General features: G+C 35.4%; 1 protein-coding gene across 3 annotated transcripts in view; it reads left to right on the forward strand.

Annotated features, from left to right (window-relative positions):
- prex2 (phosphatidylinositol-3,4,5-trisphosphate-dependent Rac exchange factor 2) overlaps positions 1 to 20,786 on the forward strand; it is a 108,137-nt gene that overhangs the window by 11,526 nt on the left and 75,825 nt on the right. For all 3 annotated transcript variants that reach the window (XM_043226724.1, XM_043226722.1, XM_043226723.1), the window contains 9 exons: positions 4,791 to 4,862; positions 6,808 to 6,930; positions 7,442 to 7,546; positions 8,797 to 8,898; positions 10,442 to 10,603; positions 15,070 to 15,203; positions 15,313 to 15,416; positions 18,884 to 19,033; positions 19,957 to 20,101. In XM_043226724.1, the coding sequence (XP_043082659.1) occupies positions 4,791 to 4,862; positions 6,808 to 6,930; positions 7,442 to 7,546; positions 8,797 to 8,898; positions 10,442 to 10,603; positions 15,070 to 15,203; positions 15,313 to 15,416; positions 18,884 to 19,033; positions 19,957 to 20,101 (1,097 nt within the window). The remainder of the gene's footprint in view (positions 1 to 4,790; positions 4,863 to 6,807; positions 6,931 to 7,441; positions 7,547 to 8,796; positions 8,899 to 10,441; positions 10,604 to 15,069; positions 15,204 to 15,312; positions 15,417 to 18,883; positions 19,034 to 19,956; positions 20,102 to 20,786) is intronic.

Genomic DNA, 20,786 nt, shown 5'->3' on the forward strand with positions numbered 1-20,786 from the left:
TGAAAAATATAAAAAACGACATATTTGAATAAATAAATAAAAATATACTAGTATATTTCATGTAATTATTATTATTCATGATTAAAAAGATACTCCACCAGCATGGTTAACTAGTTCATCCTAGCTGACCCTTGACCCCTTGACTTAGTAAACAAGGTGGGATGAACACGGTTCTACGGTTCAGTTTGTCTTACAAATAACAATGTGAATTAGACTATTAATAATATCTTTTATATTTTATTTATATTTTATATATTTTTTATTATATTTATATTTGATCTTTTATTTTAGATTCTTCCAAAAAATACTCAGACTTTAAATTCTGTTCTGTAGTCTTGATGGATCCAGCAGGCTCTGAATGTTTTCTTTCACAGACTGAATTAAAGCCTGGCCCAATTACCACTAAACAGAGAATCACTGGATCATCACTGAACAAAGAAGCCATTCACAAAATTATGTTTTGAATGGAGAGTGTCTGTATTTCAGCCAGCACGAAAAGTATACGTTACCTGTGATTGACCGCAGACGTCACGCAGTATTTTCATTCTGTGACCCTATATTACAGGTTTAGTTACCTCTGTTTTTTTTGTATTCCCCCCCGGGATTTTCAGAATTGGTAAAATGGCACTGTATGCAAAGAGAGGAAAAGGAAGATTTTGCATTAAATGGACTTGTATACAGTAGGTATGCATGAGAAATTGTTACCAGACAGATTATCAGCCAGCGTTTAGAATGCAATATACAGTTATATATGTAATTATCAGATTATATGTAATGGCTTTTGAATGGGCTCGTTTGACTTCTCTACTTATCTCGTGTTGTTGCAGAAGTGGATAACATTTATTCTTCGTGACTATATTGTACAGCTGTCTGAAATCTTGTGTGGAAACCTGTCATTGATTTTTGACAGCTATTCCTCACGTTCAAAACGTTCGAGGTTTGGATGAGACTTAGCAATTTAGTATTACATAACTATAAGCGGTGTTACAGAGTCAAGGCCTGCTGTCATGAGGAAATAGGCAGGGCCACTGAATGGAGTTGAACTGTGACTGGAGAGTTATACAATGAAGACTGGCGCTGTGTCATTTTCAACACACGCATGTATACACACGAGACGTAAACAGAGCATGAGCCACTGTGTAGGAGTTTGGAGGCCAGCATGTCTGCTCAGCCGGACAAATGCGTAAACATATTCAAACACATACAAACACACATGCCACTATACATTAATTGCTTCCTGAAGGCAGTAAATAGAGGGAATAGTAAGAATTTCACATGCATATGTATATACATGTACACTAATATTCAAATGTTTGGGGTCAGCGTGATTTTTTTAAAAGCAGTTAGTACTTTTTTTAAGCGAGGAACACGTTAGATCGATAAAAACTGACAGTAAAGACATTTATAATGTTGGTAAAGATTTTAGATTATGGTGGTCTGACCCCCTCAGATCCCCCTGTAATTTCCATTCAGTCTGAATATTTTTCTTTTAGATGTTAACTGAAACCCTGCTGCCTTTTTCTGCTCCTGGTGAAGATATTAGTATGAGTATGTCTTCATGGCTCGGTGCAGGTTCGGAGCGTTCTCATATACGGTCATCTGGCTGTCTAATAAAGGTTGGATTTACTGCAGCAAGCTTCCGTCTGAAGCTGACGAAGACGAGACTGTGGCCAGCAGGTGTTTGTGAGTTTGTCTGCATGTGGTTTACATCCATGAGTTTGGTTTTGAACTAAATTCTTTTGAGGTGATTTTTTTCTGCCGTCTCCTTGGAACTCATCCACCTTTCCACCCGAAGTTCCTTAGTGACCTAAGAAGCATGTTCATTGACTGTAGACAAAACAGGAAACTTTAAAGAAATAGTAGACTTAAAAGACGAAAATTCGGTCTTCGTTTGCTTACCCTAATGTTGGTTCAAACTTGTATGGCTTTCTTTTTTCCTGTGGAACACAAAGGGTTGTTGGTGTTCAAACTGTTTTGAGTCTATAGAAATCAATGGAGCATGAAAGAATTTCGTCACTTACATTCTTCAAAATATTTTTTTTCTTCCATAGATTTTTGGGCCATCTATCTATTAAGGTTCTCCTATTACGGTTAATGATATTCTTCATATTTTTGTTTTGGGAATGCGCAACACCAATCTGCAGTAATTGGTCCGATTTGTCTCATTTTTCTTAAATTTTGCCTGTAATGCCTGATAAAAGAGCATTTATGAGCACTATGATGCTTTGTGTACAGCGTTACCAAGCGGCACCTCGTGGCAAAGAATGAATTTGCATTTTCTTTCAGAAAAACCAAAAAGGCTAACTGTTTCAGCTTGCCATCAATATGAAACGGCTTGGGATTCGCTTTAAAATCGACCCGTTTAAATGAATCAGAGTCGACTCTTTCTTTTAAGAGACTAATTTTATACACCGTGCACTTTCAGATTTAAACTTTGCAGAACGTTTTCATTCACTTAGCGCTGCATGAAAGCTCATTTTCACAAAATCCATAATATGGGCACTTTAAACCTCTGTCGCAGTTTTTCCACTAGAATTTGCTGTAGAAGATTATAAGCTGCAGAACCTCATCGCAGTGGGGCCTGTTTTAAAGCTCAGATGACATGAAACCGTATGCAAATGTAAACTGAAGTTAAATGTTAGCGCAAACCAGCAATCCTGTCAAACGAATGCAAGGTGCCATTCGCAGACACTCCACATGCATGTTCATTAGACTTGCTAATCAGCCGATGGAGCCGTGGAGCCAGCTACAGAAACATAATCAGCACCGAGGCTTTAGGTGCGCAGCCGAGCTGCAATCAAGAGCCAGGTTTCATTGCCTCCTTCCTTATTCGCCCTTTCATTTGGATTTTCGTTTGGAGAGTGTTCTGGAACTGTTCAATTTTAGTTGATGAAATATATAAGTGGTTAGTTCTCAGCCTTGTAATCAGCACATTCAGTTTGCATGTGATTATCTTGCCGGGGTTGAGGGCTTCTCTTTGGTTACTTGGACTAGTGTTATAGACCCACTCGCTCAGCAGTGAGGACGAGCTGTTTACAGCACAGACAAGACTGATATGCTAACAGGAAATGCCTTGTTTTCTCTACTGTCAATTAAATAGTTTTGCAGGTATCATTTTCAGTGGAATATAATCTTTTCATCTTTATGAAGAGTCATGCAATTTGAGAAAAAAGACTGTAGATTTTACTTTGTTAAAATTATTAGGACCAGCTAGATGATTAAGTCACTGTCTGCAAAATAAATAAATAAATAAAAGGAAAGGGTTGCTTTTTATGCTTGCTCTTTAGCGTCACGGCAGTGCTGTGGTTCATTAAAGGTACAACGTGATGGTGAACTGTACTGTGCAGTGCTAGGTGATATTGAATTTTTTAACAGTATATATTTTGATAATTATGCATTTAAAGTCCTTGGTTTGAAATTACTCAAAGTCAATTATACATAAAAAATTACAATAACAATTACATTAAATGCTGCAAAAAATGTTTTCCAATCAAATAATCATTTAAATATAATTTCTGTGGTTAATGTTTTTTTATTTAATTATTTATACGAATTTAATACTTTATTATTACAAGAGACAGTAAAGGCTTTTAAACTGAAGTAAATGATTTAAAAAAAATGCTGTTTAGAATTTTCTTTTCTAAAGAATCCTGAAATAATGTGACATGGTTTTCACAAAAAAAGTGTTCTTTTAAACTGTAATAACATTCAGCTGTTGTATTTAGTTTTAGTGGATTTTGATCAAATGAATGCAGCCTTGGTTAGCATCTTTTAAAACATAAAATAATCTTACAGTGTGTTCACCTAAACAATAAAAACAGCACAGTTTCTTGTATTTGTGAGACAATGAAATGTTGCGGAAATAGTCTAATCGCATTCTTTAGAAAAATCATTATAATCTTGCCATTGTTTCTTGGCAATTTCCAATCTGAACTGTTTTTAAAAACACAGAGAGCGTGTGAAATGTATTGTCATAAACCTCTAAACCGTTCAACAGAGCTGGGTCTATGATGCAGGATGTTCTTTCAGCCTTTGTTTGATCATGTACCACGTATTTCACAAACCAAACACTTCTAAATGAGCTTCTAAAAAGCCTTTGCCTCGCTCATATTAGCAAATCAACAAGATGTTCAACCGCAACTAAGATATCACGCTTTTATTCACTGAGCTTTGAGATGTTTATAATCCAAACATGACAGCCCAATTATCTCAGGATGTTTTATAATAGAAAAAGCAAGTGTGACACTGCGATTCAGATAAGATGCGACTAGTTTAACTTATATTGAAATCATTCTCCCCATAAGCGTTCTCCGCTCCAAATGGAGATCTTACCGTATGATAGGATTTATTTGTGTTTACTCAAATTTCCTTCATGCAAAGCGACTTGTGGACACAGCTATTCATCAACTTCAGCGCTTGAGATTTACTGTATTCATTATTTCTGGGCAAACGCAGCCGCTCTTCCTTCCTGTTGTTTTTATCTCAAGTCCTGTTTTGTCAGATCCTCGGTATTGTGGCATCTTTCTCCTTTTCCTTGGGAAGGTTGCAAATTGCATTTGTTATGTATTCCCTGCTGTCTGTGATCCGGAGGTGAAATTGGATTTCATGCTGGATCGTTAGTGTTGGCTGCGGTTTGCTGTAGTTCTGTCGGTCAGGGCCTCTTCATCCAACTTTGGTGCAATCGGATATTCAGCTCATTCTTTCTCAGACAGATGACCGTGCGCAGGAGGAAGACAGTTCGGTCTGTTTGCTGACTATTTACATTCTTCTCTTTCCTGTGTCCCCAACAGGTACTTCTTCATCGCCTCAATCAGTATGCTGTGTCTAAAATTGATAAGAATATCACAGAGGAAACCGTCAAGGTATGTCTTGGACACACTGTTGGTTTTTGGGGTGCATTCGAGCTTAAAAAGTAATATTTGATAAAGGATTAGTTCATTATATTAATTTACACAAAAGAAGAAACATTTTCCATGCAATTAAAACAGACAAGCTTTAAAAACTGGCACTAAGCACCGTAAAGCATCACAAATATGTTGTTGTTATTAAAAATAGTTTTGATTAATACTAAATACTACTAAAATAAATTTGATATAAACTTTATATTAGGACGTAAGCTATAAAAGATTATCAGAGTACATTCTGCAAAAAAACCCCAAAAGAATTCTGTCTCTATTTGAACGTTTTGTTAAATTCAACATGAAGAAACCAAGCGAACATTTTCAACATTAAATTTTCCTTACCTCATTGACATTGTTGTATTGAAATATGTAAACATTAATTTCCTACTTTATTATTTTTTCATTTAATCTCTGTGTGTAATAAATGTACCGGCTGTTTGCTGGTTTCATACCAGTTGGCCAAAAATTAATTTCTGTCCTCCTAAGAGTCAAACCTAGCTCCATATAGACGTCTGGTTGGCGCAATATAATATTGTGTTATATAGTAATAAGCAGTGTTACATACTGTTTTGTAGCGAGCCAGCCAGGAGGCGAATTACAGCCTGAGCACAAGTTATCTGTTTGAACTGAGTTACATTTTGTATTATTTTCTGTTATGTTTAGAAAAGTGATTAGCCAAATTGAGTTTATCAGATTTTTAATGTGTGTGATACTGATGCTGAAGATGATATTGCTGAAAACCTTGAAAAGTATAGAGTATAGAAATATATAGAGTATAGAAAATTTCTGAGTGAAAATGTCTTAGAAGTAAACTATATATGTATATATATATATATATATATATATATATATATATATATATATATATATATATATATATATATATATATATATATATATATATTACACCTTATTCTATGTTTTTAGCTGTACAAAAACATTGAGACTGCAAATTAGTTTGTCTGTTAATTATGAACATGCTGGTTTGTAATGGAAACAATTTAACTGTTTACTGCACGTTGTTATTATTCTCAATATTTTCTATAGCAGCTAATGAACTGGAAGAAAACTAATAAAAATGAGAAACACACATGACATAATTAAAAGATAAAATAATATGAAATGTAATAATTGAATTCAATTAAGTCTTTTAATATTATAGACTATATTCCATCATTTATGCGGTAGTTCTCAGCAATGTTGCACCAAGTTTGACATCACTGACATTAAACAGCAAGTTCCTTTATGTCTCGCAACGATTCATGACGTGCTAGACGTAAGAGTGAGCAAATGTACAAAGTTTACATATTTATGATTTGTAAAATGGGAGCTGTTTCTTTAAGGGTAGGTGCATGGGTGAACCAAATGGTTGTAAACAATAAATGCTCAGCATGGTTAGCGGTGCGTGACGGTAAACTCAATGCATTCTCAGTGGGACAGAACAGTGAGCGTTTGAACATGTAAACAAGCACAGATTGCTGTTTGCATGTTGGAGAGCATGCCTGAACACGAGTGTGTGAGGACATTTGTGTGGGATTCGCACTCTCCAAAGGTCATTCAGAGGTCAGAGTTATTGAATATCTGGATTATATAGCACACAGCCGGCTTATCTTTATATAGAGTGGTCCCAAAAGGTTTTGGGTCATTTAAGAGACATTTAAAATGTCTGAATGTGTAATATCAATATAAATGTCTTAATAGTTGTCTTAATTTGAGCTATAGTTCTATTGTTTAATACCTTGACACCTACCAGTTTAGGATACAAGTTAGATATTTCTCTGTCTAATCCAAAAACATTCACAAAATAGTCAATTTGAGACATTTTTAGTCCTTTTCCTACTCAGATTTTGCAGTGCATTGATGGTTTTCCAGATCCAGACAATCTTTCCATGCATTCGGCCCACAGGTGCTGTTTTCTAACCTGGAAGAGATCCTGTCTGTGCACAGGGACTTCCTGTCCATGGTCGAAGAGCTTCTGCAGCCCGACCCCAACCCGTATCATGAAGTGGGTCGCTGCTTCCTGCACTTTGTAAGTCTCTGTCTGCCGCTCTCTCTTATTCTCCCTGTATTACACACATCCCACAACCCTGCCGGAAAAAAAAAACCCTTCTCGGTTTAAGCTGGTCTTAGCTGGTTTAAGCTGGACTCCCAACCTGATCCCAACCTCCCAAATTTTGGCAAAGGCAGCTCAGACTGGTTTGATGTGATTTTTATTTTTTTTTAGCTGAATACAAAACCCACAGTATAAAAAATGAAACATTTGAATTAAATATAAATGTTATATTTGTAAGGATAGAACACTGCAGGGGTGATCTGAATGACAATGCTGTGTTGTGGTTTTGGAATGAAGGCACTACTTTGTCGTGCTAGCGTTCAATCTGGCAGTCTTCCTTCTGCCTCTGGGTAAAACCTCAGAGACGCCGAAGGGCATGAGGAGTGAAATCTCAGAAATAGTTAGTCATATGCAGCTTCAAAAGAGCTTACCAGAGCTGACCTCCTGTATGTGACTGGCTGTGTCTTTGTGTGTTTTTGTGGCTCAGAGAGGAAGGTTTCAGATTTACGACGAGTACTGTGGGAATCATGAGAAAGCCCAGAGGCTTCTGCTGGAGCTCAATAAGATCAGGACAGTACGCACACTTCTGCTGGTAAGACACTTGTTGTTGGACTGTATGTCATTTTTTTTTTAATCGCAGTATTCATGTGTATTATGTACCACAGTCATTTTTACAGGGCTGCATGAATAATCGAAATCAAAGCAAAATTGCGATATGGCTTAGTGGTATCATATCACAAAGACTGCTTTACTGTAACTGTGTTCTTACACATAAGTAGCTCATTATCTGCCAGTGCCATTTATCGTTTAGCTTTTTTTCATGAATCATTTTTCAATCATTTTTATTTATATAGCGCTTTTAACAACACAGGTTGCATTAAAGCACATTAACATCACGTCAGTGTTTAAACTTCATAATGGTGAAGCGACAATATTTTTTTTTGCGTAAAGAAAATAAAAATAATCACTTCATTCTGCCATTGTATTCTATTTTATGCATTAAAACACATGAATAAATTTAGTTGGACACATTTCCTATTCCTGTCTGTGGGCGGAGAGCTCATTAATGGGAATTGTTAATGGGCTGGACCGGGTCAAGGTCAGGTCTAACACTGAGGGTCCGGTGGCATTTGTTTGTAATACTATATCTTATGACCTCCTGTGAAACATGGGAGCTCCTTGGAGAGTCTGACACGAATTCATTTCCTCTGGCTGAGCTGACAGGAGCGTCCTTCAACGCTCTGTCTTTGTAATGTCATGCAAACAAGAACTGACCCTTCTATAACACTACAATGCATGCATTAAAAGAAAAGCTGCGCACTCACGTTTTTTAAGCTTTATGTTGTGGATTTACTTATATAATATAATATAATAACGTGTATATTTTAACATTTATTCCAGTGCCACTAATTGAGGTATAGATGTCTCTTTTAAGTGCATTTGTGTAAACATATTTTTTTTCTTCCTTTTATCAGGGTAATTGATTAAAATTTTATTTGTTGTATTAAACGCTTTTAATGTTCGTTTTCAGTATGTTTGGAATTAGGATAAAGTAATGTGTTATTACAAAAACCACTAGTATTCTCGAAAAGATAATGTTGGTAACTTATACAGTAGGATTGCGAGTGCTTTTAGATTTACTGCTTCCTAAGTCTTTGAACTCACGCTGTAGTTGCTATACAGCTGTAATTGAATTTGATTTAATGGCAATTTTATAGCCATGACCTTGAGGGAACATGTCATCCCTCTGAGGCTCAAATGCAAGTATAGAGCGTTATTAATGACTGCATAGAGGATTTATTATTTTTTTTTGTTTTTACTTTTGCTTGTTTATCTTTAAAGAACTGCATGTTGCTGGGCGGTAGGAAGAACACAGAGGTTCCTTTGGAGGGATACTTGGTTGCACCCATCCAGAGGATCTGTAAATATCCATTACTCCTGAGAGTGAGTACAGCACAAATGATAACTGTATCAGCTATAGACAGTTCAAGCTATGTAACACGACATTATCATTTTGCATGAGTGGTAATAGCTGGAAATAACTAGTAATAAAATTCAAAATCAATCATCTTTGGTAATTATCGTTGAAATAATTTATATATATTTGTTTGTATTATCATTATATATATATATATATATATATATATATATATATATATATATATATATATATATATATATTTAGCTTTTTGGTATTATACAAAAAAAATTTTGCCAAATTATTTTGGCAATGTTTTAATACTTGAAATATAATATTTTTCATTAAACACATTACATATCAACATCTTAAATAATAAAGCAAGAGATAAGAGTAAAAATACATATCTGATATTCTGGTTAGTTTGTTACACTCAAATGAGACGTCAGCTTGAGCTCACAACAATTTATGAACACTTCACACGTCATCACCAGGTGCCAGATTAACAGCAATAACTGGGAGGTATCTAAAATTATTTTCTATTTTTGATTAGTGTTCTCTGTACTGTGTTTCAAAATACATTTAACTCAAGTCAAGTCACCTTTACTTATATAGCGCTTTTAAGAAAACAGATTGGCACTTAACAGTATTAAATTGGAGAATGGAGTGTCAGTAATGTATAATGACTAGATTAAATGCTTCAGTTAAAGGCGTTTCATTATAGAATTCCGAGACGTCGTTGTCTAGCTCAGTTTAGGTTAAATAGTATCTTTGCAATCAAATAATCGATAATCGCCAGAAATTAAGTGTCCCCAACTGAGCAAGTCATAGTCGACAGAGGCAAAGAATTAAAACCTGATCTGTGACAGAATGGAGAAAAAACCTTCAGTGACCTAGAAATTTAGGGAATTCTAAATTGTTCTTTAATTTTAATCTCTACTGTATACTTGGTCTTGTTTTCCAGCATTGCCTGTTGTCACCCTCACAGCTCAAATACAGATTAGTAAAAACCCTGCATGTTTTTGGTAGAAGGTCAGAGTTATTTACACTCCGAGTTTCATCTATTGCCAGACCCACTGCTAATGTTTCGTGGCTATTCTTGAACCCAAAACATTGATATTTAAACCATTTACTGTAAACACCCACAAGCGCTAGTTCATGTAATAAGACCATGATTTTTGGCTTATTCACTGAGCTTCTCACAGTCTGAGCCGCCGCGGCCCCTCTCGCTAAATACCAGCGATAGGCATCTGTGGTTGCTCAGATATCTTAGACATGTAAATGTGAGAGGCAGAATTAAACTGATGAGGCAGAACACTTGTGTTTAGACTTGGTTTGGAGATTAGCATCTTCCTCAACACACCCCGTCTTGCAGTAGCAAGAACACCGAACGTACCACAAGCACAGTTTTAGCTATAATTCTTCAAAAAACATTTGGTAATTTCATCAGTCAATGTCAAGCTTTGTTTCAAAGTTAAGTTCCCTCCGTACATGTCCACGATACGATCGTGTTTTGTTGTAATTACACTACTTTCTTTGCACGTGTTTTTGTTCTCTGTGAATGTTTAGGAGCTGCTGAAAAGAACCCCAAAGAAACACAACGACTACTTGATGGTGCAGGAGTCGCTGCAGGTGATGAAAGCCGTTTGCTCCAGTATCAATGAGGCCAAAAGGCAGATGGAGAAGCTGGAGGTGCTGGAAGAGTGGCAGTCTCATATCGAGGGCTGGGAGGTAAACACACATATGTCATGAATCCTGTTGTTTCTAAAGTGTTAGTGGTACTAACTGAAGCAAACCTGGCTATTTGAACAAACTCTTAACCCTGATATATTAGGGTTTTGTGTGTAATTTATATTAATGATATCTTAATGAACTGTAATACTTTATTCTGCGTGAATGCATTATATCAACAGCAAAGACTTACAATAATGTTTAATTCTAATAAACGTTCCTTTGAACTTTATATTAATCAATGAATCATAAAAATATACTGTGGTATCCAAAAATATTATTAAATCAGGTAGCTTGTTTAGAAGATGTGTTTTTAATTTTCTATGAAATTAGACTTATGATTTCTCTTGCTTAAATGTGCAAAAATACAATATTTTATATTTATTCATACATGTTTTGAAAAAAGTATCTTGTGTTGATCAAAACTACATTTAAAAAAGTTATATTGTAAAATATTATTTAAAAAAATAAAATAAATAAAATATATATATATATAATTTATTCCTGTGATGAAATTCTGAATTTTTAGCATTATTACTCCAGTCTTCAGTGTCACATGATTCTTTAGTAATCAGTATGCTGCTCAAGAAATACAGGGTAATTTATTGTTACATATGAGAGGTTATTTAATGTTTTATGTGCAGCATAACGTGTTGGTCGATGTATTGGCAGTAGGAAGTCTATTCCAAAATCCTTAAAATTACAATATATATATTACCATGCTAAACACTCCAAGTGTTGATTGAACAGTGTTTATCCGGAATATAATTTTTTTTGCAACAATTTAAATGTCTTCGTCTTTACTTATTTAACAAAAAGTATAAAAAAACAACCATATTGACTAATCTCATTCACCTGAGTTAGTTTAACAAGATAAGAGGCGCCGTCAAAACTCCATTTTTAATTTTGCCAATGTTTTTGAAGTAACTAGCGAAACCCTAAAATCTGAAGCCCTAATTGAGCTTGATGCTTTTGTTTGTCCGTTCTTTCAGCCTCCGTACAACCCCTCCCGCCACCCTCCAGCTCAGCCGAGTGCTCTTTAGACTACGCCAGCACTGTCTGCTGTTTGCATCAATGCCTTTAATTAGACCCACTTTGTACGGTAGCGGCCGCTTGACCATAGCACAAGATTAACTCAGCCATTATTCATATTCAGATGGCTGATTAGAGCAGAAATACTTTCACAAGTACTCTATAAACCAACCACAAACTATATCTAACATGCAGATGTTCTGCCCTCACCCCATCAAGAACCAGCAGGTACCGTTAAATGCAGTTCGAACCTCCAGACTTCCCTCTTAATAACGTGTGACTGGGCATGGGGCTGCCGGCCAAGGGTAACAATGGCGGTGATTGTGCGGGCAGTGTGGGTTCTGTGCTTGGGGTTTACGTAACCGACCCGTCCAGTGAGGTTTTATGTGAGCGGGGCGCTCGGTGGCTTTGGGGAAAGATAGAAAGAGGTGAAATAAAAGACACAGACATGGTGAACTCAGACTCAATAGGACGTAAAAGTCGACTAGGACATGAATTAGTTTAGACAATGGAGTGATTAAGTGGTAGTTCAAATGAAACAAAAAGAAAATTTTGTCATGATGCATGCTTTTCTTCAATAAAAGACAAAGGAGAGTTTAGGGAAAAAAGCTTATTTTTATTATTATTATTATTATTATTATTATTATTAAAAATGTACTCGACTGTTTAAAGGTTTGGGGTCTGATGTTATTCTGATAGAAATTATAGCGGTAGTTCACCTAAAACCTTCACCTTTTCACCTGAAAATATGGCCATAATTTATTCACCATTAAATTATACCAAACATTTACGAGTTTCTTTCTTTTGTTGAACATATAAGAATATATTCTGAAGAATATGGGTAACAGTTCAGCTACCTCTTTAATACTTTTATTAATCAAGGATGCATGAAATCGAATTAAAATATAAGACTTTTACATTGTTACAAAAATGTTCTGTTTCAAGTTAATGTTTCTTTTGAACTCTTTAATCAAAGAATTATCAAAAAATGCCCCAGTCCCTCAAAAAACATTAAGTGCCACAATACTGATATTTTTTCTTTAACATCAAATCAGCATATATTACACTTTTTTCTGAAGGATCGTGTGACACAGAAGACTGTGCTAATCCTGGAAAAATTCAGCTTTGACATCAACTGCTTTTTAAAAATATATTTAAATAAAAAAATATTTTAAATTGTAATAATATGTAGTATATAATAATACACCATTCCAGAAACCACCCCGTAGCAGATCTATACAGGTGGAGCTGGGGAGGTGGAGGGTTTCTGAAGCGCGCTGCAACTGCTAAAGCAAACTGTAGCCGAGTATTTCAATGTTGAGCAGCAGTTCATTGGCTGCAGATGTGACAAAAACAAATCTGATGCCCCATGTGAGTAATGATGTCAGACTGAGATCAGACTGCGCCGTCTAGCGTTTCATGACAGAACTTTGAAATACGTCTCATTTGCATATGACTAATTTTAGGTTCCACCGAAGAAAGAAAATCACATACAGTAAATAAAAGCACTGCATTTTTATTTATTTCATTGATTTATTTGTTTATTTATTTATGACTTTGACAGAGTCCAAAAGTCTGGGTTTTGTGGGTGTGGGTGTTGTTGATAGGACGCTGTGGTAGGTGTGAGTCACTTTGGCATGGTGGCACTAGACGGAGTTTACAGTTGTGGTCAATGTGTTAACCGCCAAAGCCTCTCTGCTGAGTCTTGAGTTTAACGGTCTCACGTACAACAAGATTTAGCCTCAGCTTTGTCTAATTTCAGAATGAACACTTCACAGCAGGCGTTAGATCTATTTTTAACCATATTTTGCAGATGGCGATACAGAGGACAGCGTTTATGCTTACATCCTTTTGAATCTGTTTACCCATCTGCTTCATGAGTCACTGAGCCATATCGTATTCAAGAATGCAATAAAATGAATTTGTAAGCAGTCCTAATAAATTCAAAACTTGCATGTTTATAGATTAAACAGCAATGACCGCAACTATTTTTAAACGAATAAGTGGATTTTTGCATTTGATCCTAGCAGCCTCGCACATTTCCTTGTGTTTTATAAAGACGTTTTACCAAACAAAGGCCATGTTGTTTTAGCATTCAGGGTGCGTGTTGAAATGATCCTAGCCAGGTTTCTCTGTCCACATCAACCATTGTAAAAACATACCGCAGAATGAAAAACAGGCGGTCAGATTTTACAAGGGAAATATAGTGGAATGTTTTATAACAGACAGACATGGGTTTCGAAAATGATGTTGACTGAATTTTGTTTTAAGATCTACAATTTCGCTGCAAGATTGTTTCTGCCTGTAACACATATCTGAGCCGTCACACCCATCTGGTAGGCGAGAAATTATATACATTTGGTCTGTGCGGCCTGAGCTGTCACTTTAAATTTCTCAGAGGACAGCGATGCATATTACGGGGAAATTTCAGTGCACCATTTAGTCGTGCACACTGTGCAGTGACCATTCCAAAACCACTTTTATGAAGTACACTGTGACCTTTTGGAAGCGATTCCCAAATCTGTTTTAGACTTCTGAGCTTCGTTACTGGCCTTTTGCTTTCCTGTTACTTCATGTCCAGGAAACAAGGCCTTTGACGGGATGCGCACGCACAATGAAAGAAAAGAATCCTAGATTTGCCTCGTAATCATGAACTCCAGCTCCTATTAAATGTGAAATACATCACTGCGTTAATATGTGTTCTGGATTTGGGGGGGAGAGGAAGAGGTTGTCTGTTCTCACGGGCTGTGGGTGGAGATGGGATTGGAGAGAGAGTAGTTTTTCCACAGTGGTGTCCAGAAGCGTCTGGTTGCTCGTTGTTGTTGACCTCCCGCGCAGCTGTGTGTCCTTCACAGCAGGTCTTATGAAGCAGTGTTCATGAGACTCTACTGACCAAGAGCACTCTGGGACACAAGACAAAGTGACAGAGCAGTCCAAGGGATGGATCACTTGCACAAACAAATAAAAGGAAATTCTAACACTTAATATGGCAGCTGCTGGATACATAACAACATTTTTAGAAATTACTAGTGATAGTTCTGGAAATATGTTCTCTATTGCCCTTGCTCAGGGCTCAATTAATTTTATTATATTTTGTTTTGCGTTATTTTATTAAAGAAAAACACTAAGAACATACATAGAAACACATTGGAATTTTGTCTTAAAATTCTAAACTTTCTTTTTTACATTTTAGCCAGTTTTCAAGGCAACATCCTATTCAACTAAAACTAATAAATAAAAAAAATAATAAAAACTACATGGACACATAGAAAAACAAACACATTACTAAAACATGAATTAAAATGAAAGTGAAAGTAGAAAATATGCTAATAAAATCTAATTCATAATATTAACTAAAAAAAATATTTCATTTAATTTTATATTTAAAAAGTAATATTTTATTTCTGCTAAAAAGTAATATCTTTATTTTCTAGGGCTCCAACATCACAGACAGCTGTACGGAGATGCTCATGCAGGGAGTTCTGCTGAAGATCTCTGCGGGGAACATCCAGGAACGCATCTTCTTCCTCTTTGACAACTTGCTGGTGTACTGTAAGAAGAAGAACAGGTGAGCTTTCACTTTCACCTGTCAAACCTCGCAGCTGCCAGCTGCATTGCGTTTTAATGAGATAACAGAGAAGCTCTGAGTAATGGTTCTGTGCTGGGCTCGGTTACAGGCGTTTGAAAAACAGTAAGACGGCCACCGAGGGTCCTCGTTATCTGTTCCGAGGTCGAATCAACACAGAGGTCATGGAGGTGGAGAACGTGGATGATGGAACAGGTGTGTTCTTTACTCACCCTCATGTCATTATAAATCCATATCAGTGGTTGTTTCTATTATTTTGGGTTACACTTACAGTGCAATTATACTTTTTTTTCATTTATTTTGTCAAGTTTTAGTTTTAGGCATTTTAGTACAATGAAAATGAAAAAGATTGCATTCTATTCTATTTTATTCCGACACACTAAATTTAAAAAATGAATGTCAAATTAATAAATTACATTTGTGTAATCTTTACATTAATTTATTTTTTTTACAATTAAAAAATATTATTTTAATTTAACATTTAACACACACATATGGGTCACAGACATGAAGATGTCAGCATCAGAAGAAATTCATGAAAGTGAAAGAATCTACTTTTAAGTTTTCAAATAGGTTTTTGGAGAATAAAATGTCAAAATTTGGTTGAAATAATGTTACATTGTCATTCAGTTTAACACTGAAAATTGTACAAAATATATAAAAGAATAAGGAAACAATTTTATTGTATTTTAAATTGGTAAAAAAATCTTACTGATAAATTTAAACTGATAAATATTACTGGGTAAAACATAGGATAGTGGAAAATTTAGCAAATTGCAATTAATTAGAAGAGAAAACTTTTTAATTGTTTTAGGGAAAACAACAACAATTGAGCATTATTACACATATTATTTTTTTGATTAAATCTTTTTTTCATCTTTGACCCATATATAGTCTTTATACCTTAATCTTGAGTAAATATATTTAGTTTTTGGCCATTTTAGTATATCAGTTAGACTAAATAAAAATGCTAAATGTTGTAAATCATCATCAATATTTTATTATTATTTTTTTTTTACATTTAAAGATAAAGTAACTTTTTTCTTTGCTTTAAACAGCATTTTTATATTCACAATTTATTTCTGCAAAACACAAAAGAAGGTTTTTATCCGAATGTCCTTTCTATATAATAAAAGTAATCGGTTACAAGAGCTATTAAGCTCTTAAAGTGACAAAACAGCACCATAAAAGTAGTTCATATAAGTCATGTGACGGCAGACATAACTGGCTTTAATGGAACCCCATCCATTAGTTTAAAAATAACCGAATAATCTTTGCACCCTCATGGGGAAACTATAATAAACACTATAGCTCTGCAGCACTTTATAGTTTCAAAGCATGTGGGGTAAGAGTTTAACTACTTTAACAGCTAAAGGTTAGAAAAATGCCATTTTCTGGGCAGGATGACAAGTGCTTGGAGCCCGTTGACTGGATGAACTCTTGAGTGGAGTGTGTTTTGGCGATGGAGAGGCTCTGATTATCAGTTATATTTGTAGAAGCAATCATTTGCTCCCTGGCGGACCTAATATCTGGCTGCTCTGGAGATGGATGGGTTTCAGTCCATGGAATCTAAACAAAGCCAGCACCGCCGCATTTGCTTGTGGGTGTTTTCCCATTCTCCCCAATGTCTCCGTGTAAAATCCAGACGTAGACTATTATTTGCGTGTAATGAAAGCCGTTGATGGAGACTTCCCGCGCTCTGCTGTAAAAGTGCACTCTCGTAGATGGAGAGTCTCTCTTTGATTTGCATTTCTCTTGTTTAAATGAAAGAAAGAATGTTCAGGTTACAGCTCGTAGCTTTATAACGAATTAAAAAAGTGCAAGGGCTAATGAAGCGGTTTTAAAACTGATGGGTCTTTGAAGGAAAGTTAAGAGCTATTTGGAAATTGATTCGGTTGAATTAAAGGAGGATGCTGCCTGTGGCGGCGTTATCCCACCAGCACTCGTACAGATGGATGTCTGTAATTTATCCAATTCCTGTGCTGAATTGAAAGGCGTAATCATTGCAACACACATGCCGTTCACTGGGGAAAGAAACACAGGCGCCCAGATTGACTGATTATGGTGCGAACGAACGGCCAATTTCTAATGCATGAGAAAAGGAACTGATGAATACATCGCACCTTATTTGTTGTTTTGCTGAGGTGTTTGTTCACGTATGGTTTTCGGAGTTATTCTCTTATATTTCGCCTCTAGGGCTGTCACGATTTCTGCTGAATCATCACTATCCAAATAAGGGAGTTTTATGCAAATGTAGTCCAACTTTTTGAAACAAATGAAATTGTGAACTGCCTGTGAATGTGTTAACATGATGTTACATACATACTCTCACTTTATGTAATTTGTTAAATGATATGAAATATATTACAAACACAATTTAATGATAATAATAATATTCTTTATAATTATGTATATATACTGTACATTAAAGTAACTTGACATTATCATTGAAGGCCAGCAATGATAATTTTCACTTTCATTACATAATAACGGCAATATGTACATGTCAGAGTTGAGCTGGACCGTGATTCAGCCAATTTGAATCATCTTTTAACAATCCTTCAGGAGGATTGGAGTAATATATCAAGTCAGTGTTTGAATAAACTGACAGCTTCCAGATTATCCAGAGCTGTAATAGCAGCTAATGGTGGATATTTTGATAAATAAGTATTTTCAATGTATGAAATAAAATGTTTTAGTAGTTTGGGTTGTCCCTTATCAGTGCAAAATGATCACAAATGAAAAAGGATTCATGCCAATATTGTCCAAACCTCCACTTTTATATATATATATATATATATATATATATATATATATATATATATATATATATATATATATATTATTACCTATATAATTGCAAATATTTTTGGCATTACAGACCACTTTAATCATTTATTTTGCACACACACACACACACACACACACACGTAAATAAAATAATAACAAATTATTTGTACATTAATAAAGCCAATATTTCTACTGCATTAGTATTACTGCCAAATATTACTTTTTTTACAATAAAATGACTTTAGAATAAAATAATTTGACTCAATTTCCCTTCAAAGCATAGAACTGCACAACGTGGAGAAGCGCTTATCCCAAAACAATGCATGAAAACGATTAAGAAAGTACCACACACAGTATTGCTTGAAAGTTGCAAAAAAGTTCTAACGGATTTTGTTCCACAGAGACATTGATGCAATCAGTGCTTCAAGATGGGTTTTAATTCCTGCCTGTTCTTCAGGACTGTTCAAATAGCATGTCGATTCTTCACGGCCTTGTAATTAGAGCAATCGATTCGCCGTCTGCCTGTGATCCATTTCATTCATGGGCTGATTTGTTTGTTGCCTGTTTCATGTGGGAATGTTTCATTTGCTCTGAACTTTACTGTTCTCTTGGGCTGTTCACACTGCTTTGTTTATGGCCAAGAACATCCATTTTGTCATCTGGGCCGCTTTGATAGATAGCCTGGCATACAAATGTGGAGGGAAGGCAAGAATGCGAAACGGAGAACATTGCTGGTCGTGCCACATGTAGACAAACGGGCCACACAGACAAAAGAAAATATGTTTTGGAAAATCCAAGGAAGTGGCCTGGGAGGGCTATAAAAGGCGTCTCTGACAGGCAGACATCGATTACTTGTCAGTGTTTTTCCTCAGCGGATTACCACAGCAGCGGGAACATCGTGAACAACGGCTGGAAGATCCACAACACAGCGAAGAACAAGTGGTTCGTCTGCATGGCGAAGACGCCGGAGGAGAAGCAGGAGTGGCTGGAGGCCATTTTAAAAGAGAGAGAAAGACGAAAAAGTGAGTACCTGCTGAAAATTACAATTACAGTACGGTTCTTGAAGTGTGCCTTATTTTGAGGTTTAAAGGTTTTGCTGTATAGTATTACAATGCAACTGTGCAGTTTTTGTTGTTAATTATTATTCACTATCAATGTAAAAGTCAATGTAGACTCAATATAAATAAAATCTTTTTACACAGTAATTTTAAGGCCAGTATCGCCAATACTGAAACGCTACCTCTATTACATTTATTTATTAAATTATAATGTATGTGTACTATAATGTATGTATAAATATTAGTACAGTTAAATGATTCATCGTGATTAACCAAATCCAAAATATTTTTTTTTGTAATATGCAATATATGTGTGTGGACAATGTGTATAAATATACTCACAAAACAGGATATATTTAGAAAATATTTACATGTATATATTATATATAAATTCATTTAATATAGAAATCAACATATTTTTCTTAAATATATACATGCATCTGTGTTTATAGATAAATAATAAATATACACAATACGCACACATATGATATTGACTTTTTAAATTTTAGATCCGATTAATCATGATTAATCATTTGACAGCACTAATGAATATATGTAAATACACGTAAATATATATAAATATTTGTGTATTATAAAAGAATATACAATAAATATAAACCACACACACACACAACAAACACACACACACACACACACACACACACACACACACATATATATATATATATATATATATATATATATATATATATATATATATATATATATATATATATGGTAAATTATTGAATTATTATTGAACTACAACATAACTACAAAAATATATACACATTATATATAGCTACATACACAGTGCTAAATATACAGCACACACAATTTGTGTAATTTGGGGTTCAGTACAATCTTTGTCTTATTTGCTTTTCCAGCATTGCGACTGGGCATGGAGCAGGACACCTGGGTGATGATATCTGAGAAAGGCGAGAAGCTTTATAACCTCATGTGTAAACAGGGCCACCTCATTAAAGACCGCAAGCGCAAACTCACCACCTTCCCCAAGTGCTTCCTTGGAAGGTAGGTCAGCGAGAGCCGTCTCTCTGTGCTCTGTCTGTGCAGATAATGGCTGTGATAGACTCCAGTAGAGATAGCGCTAGAGGTCACGACCTGTAGTATCACGGGAGCGCGAGTGACACGATGAGAATGAGAGTGTGTAGCTATAGAAGTGACTGCAGTGACCGGAGTACATAACATTTCATGAACATCATAAATAACAGAGCAGTGCAGTATAGTGGAGTTAGAGATGGACAGCATTCGGGCGAACAGAGCTCAGGCTACCGTACATAAAGACACATCTGTCTTTAGTTTTTTCCCCCTCTTTTCTTATCCTAAGAAATGGCTTCTGGGTCTTTTTTATGGTTGTGAATCTTCTTTTAAGAGCACTGGTTGAATGTTTTTATGCTTGCTTTTTATTTAGCAGTGACTGTTTTAAATGGTACCCAGAGTTCCCTGCACCACCCTGTTTGTGTTTATACTGTGTTCAAAAACACCACAAAGATAACTAGCATAGTTGAGCAGGCCCAGATGGAATCTGTAGACCAAATTCGGTTTATCTGGATTGATTTGGGAGAAAATACAAAGAATTAAGGGAGCTGATAGTACAGTAGCTGAAATTCTATACTATCCAGTGTTTTTATTTAACTTCTTAACACTCACTCATCTCTATATATAGTTGAAAAAGTCTAAGACTCCTAAATAGATG

Source organism: Puntigrus tetrazona, chromosome 24, assembly GCF_018831695.1.
Source record: "Puntigrus tetrazona isolate hp1 chromosome 24, ASM1883169v1, whole genome shotgun sequence".
Taxonomy (NCBI): Eukaryota; Metazoa; Chordata; class Actinopteri; order Cypriniformes; family Cyprinidae; genus Puntigrus; species Puntigrus tetrazona.